Below are 14,982 nucleotides of genomic sequence, written 5' to 3' on the forward strand. Positions count from 1 at the left end.
GCGGATGATACGAAAATAGGTGGAGGGGCAGGTAGTGTATAGAAAGTAGGGACTCTGCAGAATGACTTAGATAGGTTGGTCGAGTGGGCAGAGGAGTGGCAGATGGAATATAGTGTAGAAAAGTGTGGAGTCATGCATTTTGGTAGTAGGAATAAAAGTGTAGATTATTTTCTAAATGGGGAGAGAATCCAGAAATCGGAGGTGCAGGATTCCCAAAAAGTGAATCTGCAAGTCGAATCGGTAGTAAAGATAGCAAACACAATGCAAGCATTTATTTCGAGAGAGCTTGTATACAAAATCAGGGATGTAATGCTGAGGTTCTATGCACTGGGCAGGCCACATTTGGACTATTGTGAGCAATTTTGGGCACCATATCTGAGGAAGGATGTGCTGGCTCTGGAGAGGGTCCAGCAGAGGTTTACAAGAATGATCCCAGGAATGAGTGGGTTAACATTTAATGAACATTTGACGGCATCTGCTGGAGTTTAGAAGAATGAAGGGGGACTTCATTAAAATGAACAGAGTAGTGAAAGGCTTGGATAGAGTGGATGTGGAGAGGATGGTTCCACTAGTGGGAGATTCTAGGACTAGATGTCATGGCCTCAGAATTAAAGGACGTTCTTTTAGGAAGGAGATGAGGAGGGTTTTCTTTAGTCAGAGAGTGGAGAATCTGTGGAATTATTTGCCACAGAAAGCTGTGAAGGGAAAGTCAGTGGATATATTTAAGGAAGAAATAGATAGATTCTTGATTAGTACAGGTAAGAGAGGTTATGGGGAGAAGGCAGGCGAATGGGGTTTGGAGGGAGAGCTAGATCAGCCACGATTGAATGGCGGAGTAGACTTGATGGGCTGAATGGCTTATTCTACTCCTATCACATAACCTTATGAAATGGATTAGTCAAATGTGGAGGAAATCTTGATCATTCTGTTCAGGGCAAAGTAGAGATTTTAATACCCCATCAATGGAAATAATTATTCTCAGGATCAATACCTTCTTAAAGGTACCCACATGAAACATAAGGCATATTTTTCATTTTCAGCAGATGTGAGCATTTGCTTCTAGAGGCCAAGAATGTGTTTGATTTAGCATTGTACCTGACTTATTTTCACTCCCTCCAACTATATAAATGCAGAAATGTAGGTGGCATGAAAATGATGGCTATTCCTAGATAGATGGAATTGATTTCTGGAGATGAATGTGTATTTTGTGTTAAAGCACATCAGATTCCTAAGAACGTGGTTCTTTTAGGTGCAATAAGCACAGTAAGTGTAATTGGTCTGAGAAAGTTTAATACACAATGTGACATTTGAGGTTTGCCATTTAGATTTGTTTTGCCAACAGGGTCCACAAGGAATTCAAGGGATTATGGGACCAATAGGTGAGAATGTAAGTATGTGGGGTTTCCCAACCTGAATTTGCTGTGCTCATGATAGGTGGTTTATAATACGTGTCAAAGCCTGTCTAGTCATAATTTTGCAAGCTCTGCAAGAAACCAGTGTCAATCAAGAGTTTTTCTGTATCTTTCAGGGAGAAATCGGAAGGCCAGGAAGAAAAGTAAGACCTCGGCGGAGAACAATACTTTTCGCTGTTTTTTGTGAACCCTCTACCATTGGAGATTAAATGTGATTTGTGAAATATGCTTGACATAATATTGCCGATATCAATGGAACAGGATAGTTATTCCCCTCATGCCTTATCATTCATAAACTGGTGACTTTGAACTTTAAATCATTGGTATTGCATCACATGTCATTTCCACCTACTTTTGGTTTGAAAAATGGTGAACATTTAATTTTTGTTAACTTTTGCATAAAAAGTGCAATTGGACCGAGTTTTGTGGAGACTGTCTTCTTGGTTTTTTTTTTAAACACCAACCAGACATTAAAGTTTTGTGCCCAGTGACTAGGGCATTGGTGGGTTTACCGTGAAATCATTTGATTTTTGGCCCATTACATAACCAGCAGAATGTTTCATTCTGTTTGCCTCGTGGCAAGTGGAAGTGAATTGCTGAGTATGCTCTTTGCTCAGTAAATGCATGCCCTGCAGAGCCACAGATTACTGCTTGAAAACGGTTGATTCACAAAGGTGTGTGTGCTCTAAAACCTTTGAATGTATTGGTTGTATTGACTTTTGATTTATGAAAAGGGTCTGGACTGATTTGTAAATATTTATTTTCAAGGGCAGTGCGGGTTTACCGAGCCCTCATGGAATGCCAGGGCCAGCTGGCTCTCCAGGACCAATGGGGCCCAAGGTAAAAACGCTAGTTCAAAGGTTCAAGTGGACTCATGTTAACAGATGCATATAAATATGGACTACATCCTACATTTATGAAGGCCAGATAAAATGAAATTTAAATTATTAAATATTAAATATTAAAGTCTGGTTAATTTGTACAGAACAATAGCACTCATTCTGCCAAAAATATCTAATTCCAAGTACTGTATTCTTATCTTCAATAAATAGCTGACTGGCCCTTTGGATAGGTTTGAAAATAAGATTTGGACTCTCTGGGAAACCTTTTGGGGTTCACTACTGAGCTGCTGACCTTTTCAGTGGCTGTGACCTCAACATTTCTGAGGTGCCATAACACAGCTGCAGTGCCATTTTTCAAATTCATGCTGTCAATTCAATGTTGACCTTTCGATGAAAGGTGGATTATAAACCTATAATTTAAGCCAAAGGATTTGACGACATCATAAACTATGACAGCCAAAGCTGGCATTGAATCTGAGCCATCTTTTTGTTATTCCAGATCATTTGCAGCCTGGAGCCAATCCCTTCAGCTCAATGAGTCCATGCTGACCATCACACATACAGTTCACATAATCCCAATGTAATCCTTTCACATGCCCATCAACTGCTCCAACATACAGTAGTCAATTAACTGCCAACTGCTCGACTTTGGAATGTGGGATGAAACCCATGCAACCACAGGAAGAACATGCAAACTCCACACAAGCAGAACCAGAGCTTAACATTGACTCTCGGTCACTGGTGTTTTGAGGCAGCAGTTCTACCATCTGTGTTACAGTTCCACCCACTGTATCAATGATGTTAAATACACTGTATATGCTGACTACAGACAATGATTGATTACATTTCCTGATGGCATGACAATGTTATTTATGAAAGCACTAGCATGGTCATTTACAGTTCATGTGGAAGGAGTTAAACTGCATGACCATAAGATAACTCATTATTAATTACTGTGAATAAATGATCAGTAAAATATTGCACTGTTTCCAAATGTTAAAAGGAAGATTGTTTTAAGATTGTTGTGTAGCTGTGGGATAGAGGTGGTTATATTTATTGAAAACATATATGTTGGCACACAGTTTCTTATCTCGGTAGCAACAGATGAGCCAGTGTCACAAACATTAAATCATCAGGAACAAATGATAGAATGGGTCTGATCTTCCTCATAATTTTGAGAATGAACCGGATGGCAGTTCTTGAAGTTGGCAATAAAATACTTACTGCCAAGCTTCTGTGGCTCTTTCATATAGATCAAGTAACATGGAGGCAAGGAGCCCGTATTATTTAGGCAAAAGGATGATTTAGGACCCTGTGATCAATATTGGTCTCCCGCTTAATTTAGGATCTTGGAGTAGAACAGGCTAAATGAGCATCCAGCAGAGGGACAATTGTGGGAACTCCTTAAAAACATTGGTCTTGTGGAGCTAAGAGAAACAACAGCGATTGTCCTGGCACTCAAAAATCTTCTGGCATTTGGTTTCATTCTAAGATTTTGGTTTCATCTCAATTGGACCAGAGGACCTGAATCATCCCCCTTCCATTATCTCCCGTGCTGTCCAAAAGGATGAACAATCTATCAGTTAGTGCCAATTTAGTATGGGAGTTCCGCAGGATAATTTGAATATCACCGAATCACATTAATTAGTAGGCCCACCAACTGATTCCAATGAACGTGCCAGACTTATAATAATTAACAGTGCAAGCCCTGGAACCTAATCTCGTGCATTTTAATGCTTCTTACAAATAAATGTTTAACCATTACTTTTCAAAGAGAGTATCACTTTATTGTTACAAAACTGCACTAAACTTGCAGAGAATTTGTTTTGCAATTCTTTTGATATTTTTGTTCTGATTCATTTCAATTCAAAAGTTAATGCAATCTGCAATGACTGATCCTGTTTCTTATTTTAAGGGTGAAATGGGTGATATTGGATTAAGAGGATTGCCAGGTACAAGAGGACCAATGGGCCCCAAGGTTTGTGATATTCATTTCCTGCATATTTTTTATGTCAAATTCATAACTTGCTATTCACTAATTGCAAGAAATCAAACCTTTAGTGACCACACTATTTTGGAATTAAGCCTGGTTGTGTCGGAGATGACATGAGATTTATCTTGTTATCAGCTTGCATGCTTCTGATGTGATTATTATGCAGATTTCTCTCTCATTTTCATTGCAAAAGACCACTCTTATTAAGCAGTTACCCCGTGTGAACCAGAGTATAACTTTCTATAACATACATTTATTTTTATATATATATACAGACACAGACACAGACACACACACACCATATACATCAACAAAGCATTGTCCGGGGGTCTAAAATGAATCATCTGTACAGTGGGGCACTTTTCTCTAAGTCTTGGATATTTTCTCCTAGTTTTTGGATACTGGAAGGAAAAAATGTTAAGGGTCTGTCCCACTTGGGCGACCTAATCCGCGAGTTCTGGCGAGTTTGCCCTCGACTCATACTCGCAGCATGGTCGACACGAGATTGTAGCTCTCCTTCATGCTCGAGAGTGGTCTCCGCGTACTCGAGGCCTCAGCTAGGTCGCGGCGATTTTTTCAATATGTTAAAAAATGCCCGCGAGTAAAAAAAGGTCGCCATGGAAAAAATCGATACTTTTTTTACTCGTAGGTTTAGTCGTAGTAGGTCAGTATGTTAGTCGTAGGTAATCGAGGGTAGTCGAAGGTAGTCAAAGGTAGTCGTAGGTAGTCTCCATCATAGTCGAAGGGAGGTCGAAGGAATCATCTTCACTCTCCACTATTCGGTGTCCAATTTTCCCGAAGTTAGTCATAGCTAGTCGACGCTGGTCTTCAACATAGTCGAAGGAGGTGGAAGGAGGTCTGCTACATAGTCGAAGGAGGTCTTCAACATGTCATTTTTTCAAATTCATCTAAACTCTCCAATTAGGTCGCCCAAGTGGGACAGCCCCTTTATCAGATTGTGTCATTTATATTTTATTGAAAGTTAAAGAAGAGCAGTTAATTATTATGCAATTTTCATTTGGTTACAACATGTCTACATTTTTTTCCTCAATGATATAACAAAATTTGCAATGTTTTGCTAATTTTGGTTGTGATAAATAACAACTGCCAACTGTAGCCTGAAAATTATTCCTGCATTTCATCCAACTACAATTAGAATCTCAGCCTTTAGTGAAGCACCTGCAGAGAGGCATGAGGTAAATTTCTAATTATTTGTTATGCATAAGCGGAGTGCAATGCTGGCAAGGTCAGCATTTAATTTCCATCCTTCATTGACTTTAATTAAATTATAGTGCTGTATCCAATTTTTGAATTACTGTAGTCCTTGTGGGTAAAAATAATCCCACAATACTGTCAGATAAAGACCCCATGATTTTGATGTAGTAACAGTAAAGAAAAGTCAATGTATTTCCAAGTTCAGATAATATGTAATTTGGGGAGGAAATTTAAATTAGTGATTCTAGTTGTTGAGATTGGAAATTAATGAAGAATGTATAAGAAACTGAAGAAAGGACCCAACCCAAAATGTCATTGTCTATTTACGTTTAGGTTTATTATTGTCAAGTGTACCAAGGTGCAGTGAAAAGCATTGTTTTGTGTGCTATCTAATCAAATAAGATAATGCTTTACATAAATACAATCAAGACAAAATCAAGAGCAATAGACAAAGCAAAGGGGAAGATGCAGAGTGTAGAACAAGCTTCGCAGCATTGTAGCTCATCACTAAAGGGCCTGTCCCACGAGCATGTGACTCCATGCGGCAAGCGCGACCTAACATGGTCGCTTGAGCCGTACGGCCTCGTGGGGCCGGTCCCACTTCGATCGCCGGAGCCGTATGGAGTTGTGCGGAGCTGGTCCCGACATCGTGCGGGGCTCCGAAAAACTGACCATGTTCAAAAATTCCGCGCGGCAACGGCCTCCCGGCTCGCAGCCGCCGCGACACCGTACGCACCGCCTGAAGGGCGTGCGCAGCGTCTCGATGCCGTACGTCACTCGCGAACTTCCCGTGGATTTCGCTCGAACCACGTCACTCACTCGACCTCCGCGAGGCCCCCTCTTCCGGTTTGGTCGCGCTCGCCACATGCAGGCGCATGCTGGTGGGACCAGCCCTGTACGGGGATCACTCGACCTCCGCGTGGCCCCCGCTTCCGGTTTGGTCGTGCTTGCCCCATGCAGGTCGCATGCTCGTGGGACAGGCCCTTTACACAGGCAATTTCCAATGTTCACCGTGGGGTAGAGGTGAGTTAGCTTGTACCCTAGCTTATGGAAGGAGCATTGAAAGGCCATATATCAGAAGGGAAGAAGCTGCTCCTGAGTTTGGTGGTGTGTGATTTCTAGCTTCTGTACCATATGCTGGTTGGGAGCAGGGAGAAGAAGGAATGACCAGGGTGCAAGTCTTCCAAGGCAGCGGGATATGTAGATGGCGTCAATGATGGGGAGTCTGGTCTGTCTGATGGACTGGGCTACATCCATAATTCTCTACAATTTCTTGCAATCTTTGGCAGAGCTGTTCCCAAACTAACCTATGATGTAACCTGAGAGTGTGCTTTCTGTGGTGCCTCTATACAGGTTTGTAAAAGTTATTGAAGAAGCACTGAATTTCCTCGGTCTCCTGAGGTGTTGTGTGCTTTCTTGGCTGTTGCTTTAATATGGTTGATCCACAACAGATCTTTGGTATTATTGACGCCATGGCATTTGAAGCTCTGAAACATCTCCATTTTGGCACCATTGATGCTGATTGGGACATGTACTCCACCATGCTTCCTGATGTCATAACTAGCTCCTTCATCCATTTCCACCACAGATGCTGCCTGACCCATTGAATTCCACCAACACTTTGTGTTTTGATCAAGATTCCTGAATCTGCAGTCTCTTGTATGCCTGCATAAAGTTACTTGCACTGTTTAAAATGAATATGAAGAGGCTTCTCCCTTTTGGAGCCCCATGCTCAGTGTTGTTCCTTGATGCTCTTTTATACTCAATGAGCACTGCTTAACGCTGATGGCAGAATGAGAGAAAACGAGTTTATAGATTTGATGGAATATAGTTTTACTAATGATGATGAAACATAGTGTCAATGGATACCTGATTTGAGCTGGCAGATTTGTTATGAATCTACCCCACTCAGATATACATTTTAGATGTTCTCAGAGTAAAATGGAACTTTGTCTGACGCTTCAAAAGGAAGAAGCCTTTTCATATTAATTGTCTTCAGGAGGACTGTGCATTGGTCACTGCTTGCAAGACTTACATGGACAGTTGTACCTGGAATATAAGGTGTGGATGAGACCAAGTAGATTTTCCTTTCAGAACAAAACAAAACTGCTGGAAGAACTCAACAGATCAAGCAGCACCTGTGGAAGCAAAGGAATTGTCCACTTTTCAAGTTGAGACCTTTATCAGGACTGGAGGTCTTCCACACTGGATTTCTTCCCACCAGCTGCAGGCTCTGTGCTAATTGTGAAACCTTCAGGACCCAGTCAGTGTAGGTGCTAACTAAAGTCTCAAATTATTTCTACCCTTAATGTGGCATTTAACAAGGTAGGATATTGATTCATATCTGGGGGAATGTTGATACGCGGATCTTTTCTGGATGAGTGCAGCTCCAGATTGCACCATTCAGGACAGAGTAGCCTGTTTCTATGGTACTCCATCCATTTAACATTATCAATACTCCATCACACTTAACATTCAATCCTCCACCATCATTGCACTATGGTGGCAGTATGTACGTATATCTACCAATTGCACTGCAGTTATTCTCCCAGGTGACTTCAACAGCATCTCCCAAGCACATCAAGAAGGACAGTGGAACACCACCACTGACAAGTTCCTCTCCAATGACTTGGAAGCAAATCACTGCCCCTAGATGATTTAGCTAGATCCCTAGATCACTTAGCTAGATGAAATTCTAGACCTCCCTTCCCAACACCACTGTTGTAGATGTGCATTAATTGCTGGCCTAGTTGGTAGCACCTCTCTGGTGAATGAATATTTTAAAATAACAATCAAATGGGATTTTAAGACCTGTTTGATTCATGACTATTTTTAATGAACACTAGAGTGTTTTTCTAGATTGTTTAATTAACTGAATTTCAATTCCTTAGTTTGATTTGAATTTATGTCTCCAGATCACTATTCCAGAGATCCAGATTACTATTTCAGCAATCTATACTGTATGATGCTGCTTTCATTACTGAGGAGTAGGGAAGGTAATCTCATTTATCTTTTCTCATCAGTCAGTGTTTGTCAAATAACCTTGTTAAGATTAGCATCTTTCTTCCCCAATCCACTCCACAACCCTTAATAAATTAAAATCAATTAACTACATAACTATACAGCAACATATCTTTATTAGGAATTGCTGCTGATGATATCAATGTTAAGTATAAATGCAGCCTGCTAACCTGGTATCACTGAAATAGGTATGGCCATTCCAACATCTGATTTTCATTACAACAAAATTTGAAGCCTTTCATTCCAGCCATAGATCAGGCTCCAGCCCCTCCTCAGACATAATAGCTACAATTATACAATTTAATGTAGCCAATTACAATCCATAGATAAGTAGAAAGCAATACAAAATAAATTGCTTTAAAAATGACACGCTCAAAAATACATATTTTCAACAAAATGATTCTGAAACAAGGAACTGCAGCTGCAGATTGGAGAATGATGTGTTGGATGCTGAGGTTAGTGGGCTGAAAACCGATTACCTTGTTCCGTCTAAGAAAAGGGGGAGCGTGGGCAGAACTGTAGGACACAGAGGAGATATGGGTGATGGTTCCATCTATGACAGAGGGGGGAAGTCCACGTTAACTAAGGAAAGAGGACATCTCTAATGTCCTAGTATGGAAAGCCGTAACTTTGGAGCAGGTGCAGCGTAGATAGAAACATTGAGAGAAGGGGATAGAGTCTGTGCAAGAGGCAGGATGAGAGGAGGTGTAGTCTAGATAACTGTGGGAGTCAGTGGGATTGTAGTCGATATTCTGTCACTTGTGATGGAGACAGAGAGATCAGGGGAGAGGGAGGGGGAGAGGGAGGGGGAGGGGGAGAGATGCCAGCCGTAGTCCATTGATGGTGGGGTGAAAGGTGAGGACTAGGGGAACTCTATCCTTGTTCCATCTGGGGAAAGGGGGTGCAAGAGCAGAAACATGGGATACAGCGGAGACACAGGTGAGGGATTCATCTATGACAGCAGGAAGGATTCCACATTTACTAAAGAAAGAGGACATCACAGACGGTCGTAGAATGGAACCCCTCTTGCTAGCTTACCTTTTATCCCTCCAGCCTTCACATCCAACACCTCCGACATTTCCGTCACCTCTAGCATGATCCCACCACCGGTTACATCTTCCCTTTACAATCTTCCACAGAGACCGCTCCTTCCGCAACTCCTTGGTTTACTCCTCCCTGCCACCCCTCCCCAGGTACTTTCCCATGCAACCACAGGAGATATAACACCTGTCCCTATACCTCCTTCCTCACCTCCATCTAGGGACCACAGCAGTCCTTCCAGAAGAGATGTGGAAGATGAGGTTCACGGCACCTCCTCTAATCTCATCTACTGCATCCAGTGTTCCCGATGTGGCTTCCCTGTATATCATGAGACTAAGTGTAATCTTTGGGAAGGGTCCGATCTGATACTTTGCCTAACCATGTTCTCCAAAGATGCTGCCTGACTTGCTGAAATACTCCAGCATTTTATGCCTTTCCTTAGTAAACCAGCACCTGCAGTCCCTTGTTTCTCCATCTTTTACTTGCCAGGCTTTGTTCTGTCCCTCCTCTCTGCCAGCTTCCCCCCCCCCCCCCCCCCACCCAACCCCCCCCCCCCCCCCAGCCCCCCACCCCCCACCTCATCCCCAAACAATCACTGAAGAAGGTTAGTGACCCAAAACGTCACCTATCCATGTTCTCCAGAGATGTTGCCTGACCTGCTGAATTACTCCAGCACTTGTGTCATTTTTAGCCCAATGTTTTGTATCACGAATAAAAGAATGACACATTTACATTGCAACTGTATATTGCACAGAAGGAATTAATTTGAACTGCACTTACTATACTTGCATCAATGAACAGGATAAACCCTTCTGGACAAGTTCTTACTAGTGAGACCATCAGTTACTGTGTTGTGGGTTGTTTGTGGGAGGAATATTGGGATCCCTCTGACCATCAAAGAAGGTCATAACATATTTATTTTTACCTGTCAACCACAGAGTCTGAGTTAACATCTCATTTAAGGGCTGTACAGTTATTCATGCAACACTGTGATGCATTCTAAGCTGCACATGCTGGAGCTTGAAGCTCATAAACCCCAATTTGGAACAGGCACAGGAACAATCATATAACTGCACCTCATTTCAATTAAAAAATAATAATAATTTCTAGCTCTCTGCTCAGTTCTTTAGCTTGTGGAGCAAGGTACTACAGTGTTTAAGAAACAAGACCAACGAATACAGTAAATATGCTTTTGATGAAAATAACTGAAAGTGGGGATATGGCAGAAGTGTTGCTTGTTAGAATTACCAAAGCTCTCAAGTAAATTTTCCTAGTCATTTATCCTGTTACACTTTTGCTAGACCTTCCGTATTTTAACAGATCCCTGTCAAATACATTGAGGAACATAAGTTATTCTGCATATTGCAAACTAATGCTCCATTTATGCAAAGACACGGACACTTATGCACAATGGTAATCAGCGGCTCTCATGGGACGGGTATAGCAGTAATTTTACATATAACACATCGAAATGGCATCTTCATGCTGTGGGAATCTATCTATAGTGCACACAGTGGAAAAAGACGGCTTGTTCCTATGGTCAAAAGTGGGATCAAATTGCTTCTGTATGTATGGACAAGGCCGATGCATGCTGATTACAATAATGTGTTTGCAGCAATTGAAGGGATGATTATCGGAGTACGGTCATTGCATCTAATGAGGATAATAACAAAGGCAAATTCTAATCAGACAAATGTCTTAGTAATCCATTAAATTCACTTTTGTTATTGCCAAAATCAGAATGTGATATCATTATTTCTATGTGCAATCTTAATCTAGTGGGAAAATATTGCAAGATAGTAAACTTTATTTTATTTCTTTGGAAGCGTTACAGAGCTCTAATAAAAGCAAGTGCCTTACAATTTGAAAATGACTCTGCGCTGTCTTACTATTTATATAATGGTTTCAATTTAGCATGGGGGATGGAGTTGAATATATTTGTTTTAGTCCGTTTTTGTGCCACCACTGTTGACTCCAGTTGCCAGGGTACTAAATGTCCTTGAACAATGATAAAGCTCATGCAAAAAGATTTATGAGCATGCGTGAAATTTTGACACTGGGGATTAAATTTGGTACGGTAACCCTAACCCTACTCCTGGTATGGTATTACAGTTCAATTATAAACTCTTTATCTGCAATACTTTATTTGCAGTTTATATTATTTAGAAAACTTGAAAATAGACTAATTACATGCATATCTGAAGGTAGGTTACCTGCTGATTGTTTTAGGTATTTTTGTTCTATCAATTTTCCAGCATCTTTAATTTCACTAAACAGAAAATGGATGGGTTGTTCTTTGCTGGATTATTCAGAGGAATAAGGGGAATAAGAAAAGACAGAAAGTGCTGGAGTAACAGATGGTCAGGCAGCATCTCTGGAGGACATGAATAGGTGAGGGTCAGGATGCTTTTACGGACTGATTGTAGTAGAAGGAGAAAACTGGAAGAGGTGTGGACAGGACAAAGCCAGACTAGGGATAGGTGGACAAAATGTGTAGGCAGGAAAGGTAGATGCTAGTTTACACCAGTTTGTGTCTGATGGACACAAAATGCTGGAGTAACTCAGCGGGACAGGCAGCATCTCTGGAGCGGAATGGGTGATGTTCCTAGGTTGAGACCCTTCTTCAGACTGAGAGTCAGGGGAGAGGGAGGCATAGAGATATGGCAGTTTACAACCCAGTGGTATGATTATTGATTTCTCTAACTTCAAGTAACCCTTGCTTTCCCCCTCTCTCCGTCCCTACCCCATTCTAGTTCTCAGACTAGTTGTCCTCCTGATTAAATATTACTGATTGTATTCCTTGTTGTTACCTTCACCTCAGCTATCAATGAACCATTCTACATTTCCCTGATCATCGTCCCCTTTGATCTGGGTTTTCACACCTTGCCCTTCCATATCTCTATGTCTCCCTCTCAGTTAAAGAAGGGTCCCGACACGAAACATCACCCATTCGTTCTCTACCTGACCCACTGAGTTACTCCAGCATTTTGTGTCTATCTTAAGTGATAGGTGGATACAGGTGAGGGAGGGGGGTTGATTGGCAGATGGTTGGACAAGGCCAGTGATGAAAAGACAAAAGGCTGTGAGATAAGGTAAGAAGAGGCGTAAAATTTAAACCCAGCTATAGGGATATAGGTGGAAGGGGAGGTGAAAGGTGGCAGGATGGTGGGAGAAATGGGTATGCATTCAGATGGGGTGTAGGGAGGAGAGGGGGCAAAAACATGATGCTTTTCAGGGGGGGGGGGGTTTCAGGTAACCTAAAATTGGAAAATTTAATGTTCATAGTGTTGGACTGAAAGCTACCCAAGTGAAATATGAGGTGCTATTTCTCTGGTTTATGGAGAAATGAAGATAATTTTGATGGTCAAGATATTTCAAGCAACATTCCCCTCGGATCTGTGCAAAGGCTTTAGCTTTTCATTATACATCTTAATGACTTGGATATGAAACAAATACCTTTATATCCATGTGTGCAAATGAACTGATATAATAATTGTATCTATAAAAACAGTGTTACAAAGTGAAAAAAACAATGTCAGGAAAATGTCATCTTGGCTTCTGTTGTCTTGCACTTTTAATCTGAGAAATTTAGAGTTATGGAGCAGCAATGAGATTCATGTGCATGTATACGGAGATCACTAAATGTGAGAGTACCATAAAAACCAAGTCATTACCATAAAAACAGCTGAGCTACAGACATAGTCTTGCAGCTTGGAAACGGGCCCTTCGGCCCAACTTGCCCACTCCGGCCAACATGTTCCATCTACACTAGTCCTACCTGCCTGCATTTGGCCTATATTCCTCCAAATCTGTTCTATCCATGTCCCTGTTCAAATGTTTCTTAAATGTTGCGATAGTGATGTTGCAACATTACAACATGATACTTTGCACAGGAATATGTGTCATATGATTTTCCGAGGGCTGCTCCTATTTTGGGTACTTTACCTCAGGCTGAATCTATGGATTTAGGTTTGAATCATCAGAATTATGTCTGGGATTAAAATTTAAATTATGCAAATAGATTGCATAATCTACTCCCTTATGTTAAAATAGTTACAAGATAATAGATGATGGGGGAGAAAGGAATTCCTTCTTTCATAGCTGCATGGAAATTAGAAATCAGAACACAGTGCATAGTAACAAATTTAGAGGAAAGACAATCTAAAACTCTCTCATGATGCGATGGGTGCTGGGCCAAGTGAAATTTTCAAGACACAGATGGCTTGTTAGATAGATTTCTCAGGATAAACTTCCTGTGAATCCCAATGCAGATAGATAGTCATTATAAAGAAAAACATATGGATTTCCCTCCATATTACAGGAGAATGTTCATAACTTAACTGAAGATGAGATATTTAATTAGATTTTTATTCTGTTTTTCTAGGGCATGACTGGAAAAAAAGGTGAAAAGGTTAGTACTTTACTAAAGACCCAGAAACTAACCTTATAATGCTTTGATGATTAAAAATAGTGTATCTGAATCAGGCATATTGCTAATGTGGCTGTAGTGTGTGCTGTTGCTGGCTTCCCTTTCTTAGGAACAGGTTAAATATTTCAGCATCTTAATGCTATTCTAATCTGCCTCTGAAGATAAGGGGTTTTAGGTGAGGATAGAATGTATTCATATTCTCCATTTAGGGTCATACTTAAATGGTGTTTGCTTTGAAAGGTACCTTTTGCACCCTAGCATTTACAGGACTACTGAGGAGAAACCCATCAAGAAAAGGGAAAATGTGCATTACATTTGGATCATTATATGTTAGTTGTTGTGTTCTAACCAGTTCTGATTTTGCAGGGTATAATGGGTGAAATTGGACATCAAGGAATCAAAGGAGAAATGGTAAGAAGAGCTGTCAAATAATCTATATTTGTAAAGTATGGTGTTGCTTACATGCATGTCAATTGTTCTTATTTATACCACTGTTATACAGTAGGAATGTGCTGTGAATAAATAGAAGTTAGGTTGTAAATATATGTTGGAAGCCTTTCTGACAATGACTGATCCTCTCAATCTCCTTTATAATGCAGGGTGTTGTCGGTCTTCCAGGGATGTTGGGACAGAAAGTAAGTACTAAACACACAAAAAGATAATAGTTTAGCACAGTTTGGCTCAAATTACTTGCACTGAAATCATGATTTAAATTTATATGAAAAGAATGAAATCTACTTTATATCTAAGGTTGTAGCATGTAAATGAACAGCATCCCACTTCCCATCAGAACTGCCCCCTCCATTGACTCCTTTAAGTCAAGACTAAAATCTTATCTATACTCCCAAGCCTTTCCTGACGTCCACTGAGCGAGGGCGATATGTATATATGTATGTAGTTTGTTTGTTTATACTATTCTTATAACAAATGTAAAGCACTTTGGCCAACGAGAGTTGTTTTTTTAAATGTGCTATATAAATAAATGTGACTTGACTTGACTTGACTTGACTGCATCACACCCTGCAAATA

General features: G+C 40.7%; 1 protein-coding gene across 4 annotated transcripts in view; it reads left to right on the forward strand.

Moving 5' to 3' along the window:
* colq (collagen like tail subunit of asymmetric acetylcholinesterase) overlaps nucleotides 1-14,982 on the forward strand; it is a 107,351-nt gene that overhangs the window by 36,017 nt on the left and 56,352 nt on the right. For 3 of the 4 annotated variants that reach the window (XM_033047317.1, XM_033047303.1, XM_033047297.1), the window contains 7 exons: nucleotides 1,343-1,387; nucleotides 1,529-1,555; nucleotides 2,181-2,252; nucleotides 4,170-4,232; nucleotides 13,909-13,935; nucleotides 14,320-14,364; nucleotides 14,553-14,588. In XM_033047317.1, the coding sequence (XP_032903208.1) occupies nucleotides 1,343-1,387; nucleotides 1,529-1,555; nucleotides 2,181-2,252; nucleotides 4,170-4,232; nucleotides 13,909-13,935; nucleotides 14,320-14,364; nucleotides 14,553-14,588 (315 nt within the window). The remainder of the gene's footprint in view (nucleotides 1-1,342; nucleotides 1,388-1,528; nucleotides 1,556-2,180; nucleotides 2,253-4,169; nucleotides 4,233-13,908; nucleotides 13,936-14,319; nucleotides 14,365-14,552; nucleotides 14,589-14,982) is intronic. The other variant, XM_033047311.1, reaches the window with a different exon arrangement.

Source organism: Amblyraja radiata, chromosome 2, assembly GCF_010909765.2.
Source record: "Amblyraja radiata isolate CabotCenter1 chromosome 2, sAmbRad1.1.pri, whole genome shotgun sequence".
Taxonomy (NCBI): domain Eukaryota; kingdom Metazoa; phylum Chordata; class Chondrichthyes; order Rajiformes; family Rajidae; genus Amblyraja; species Amblyraja radiata.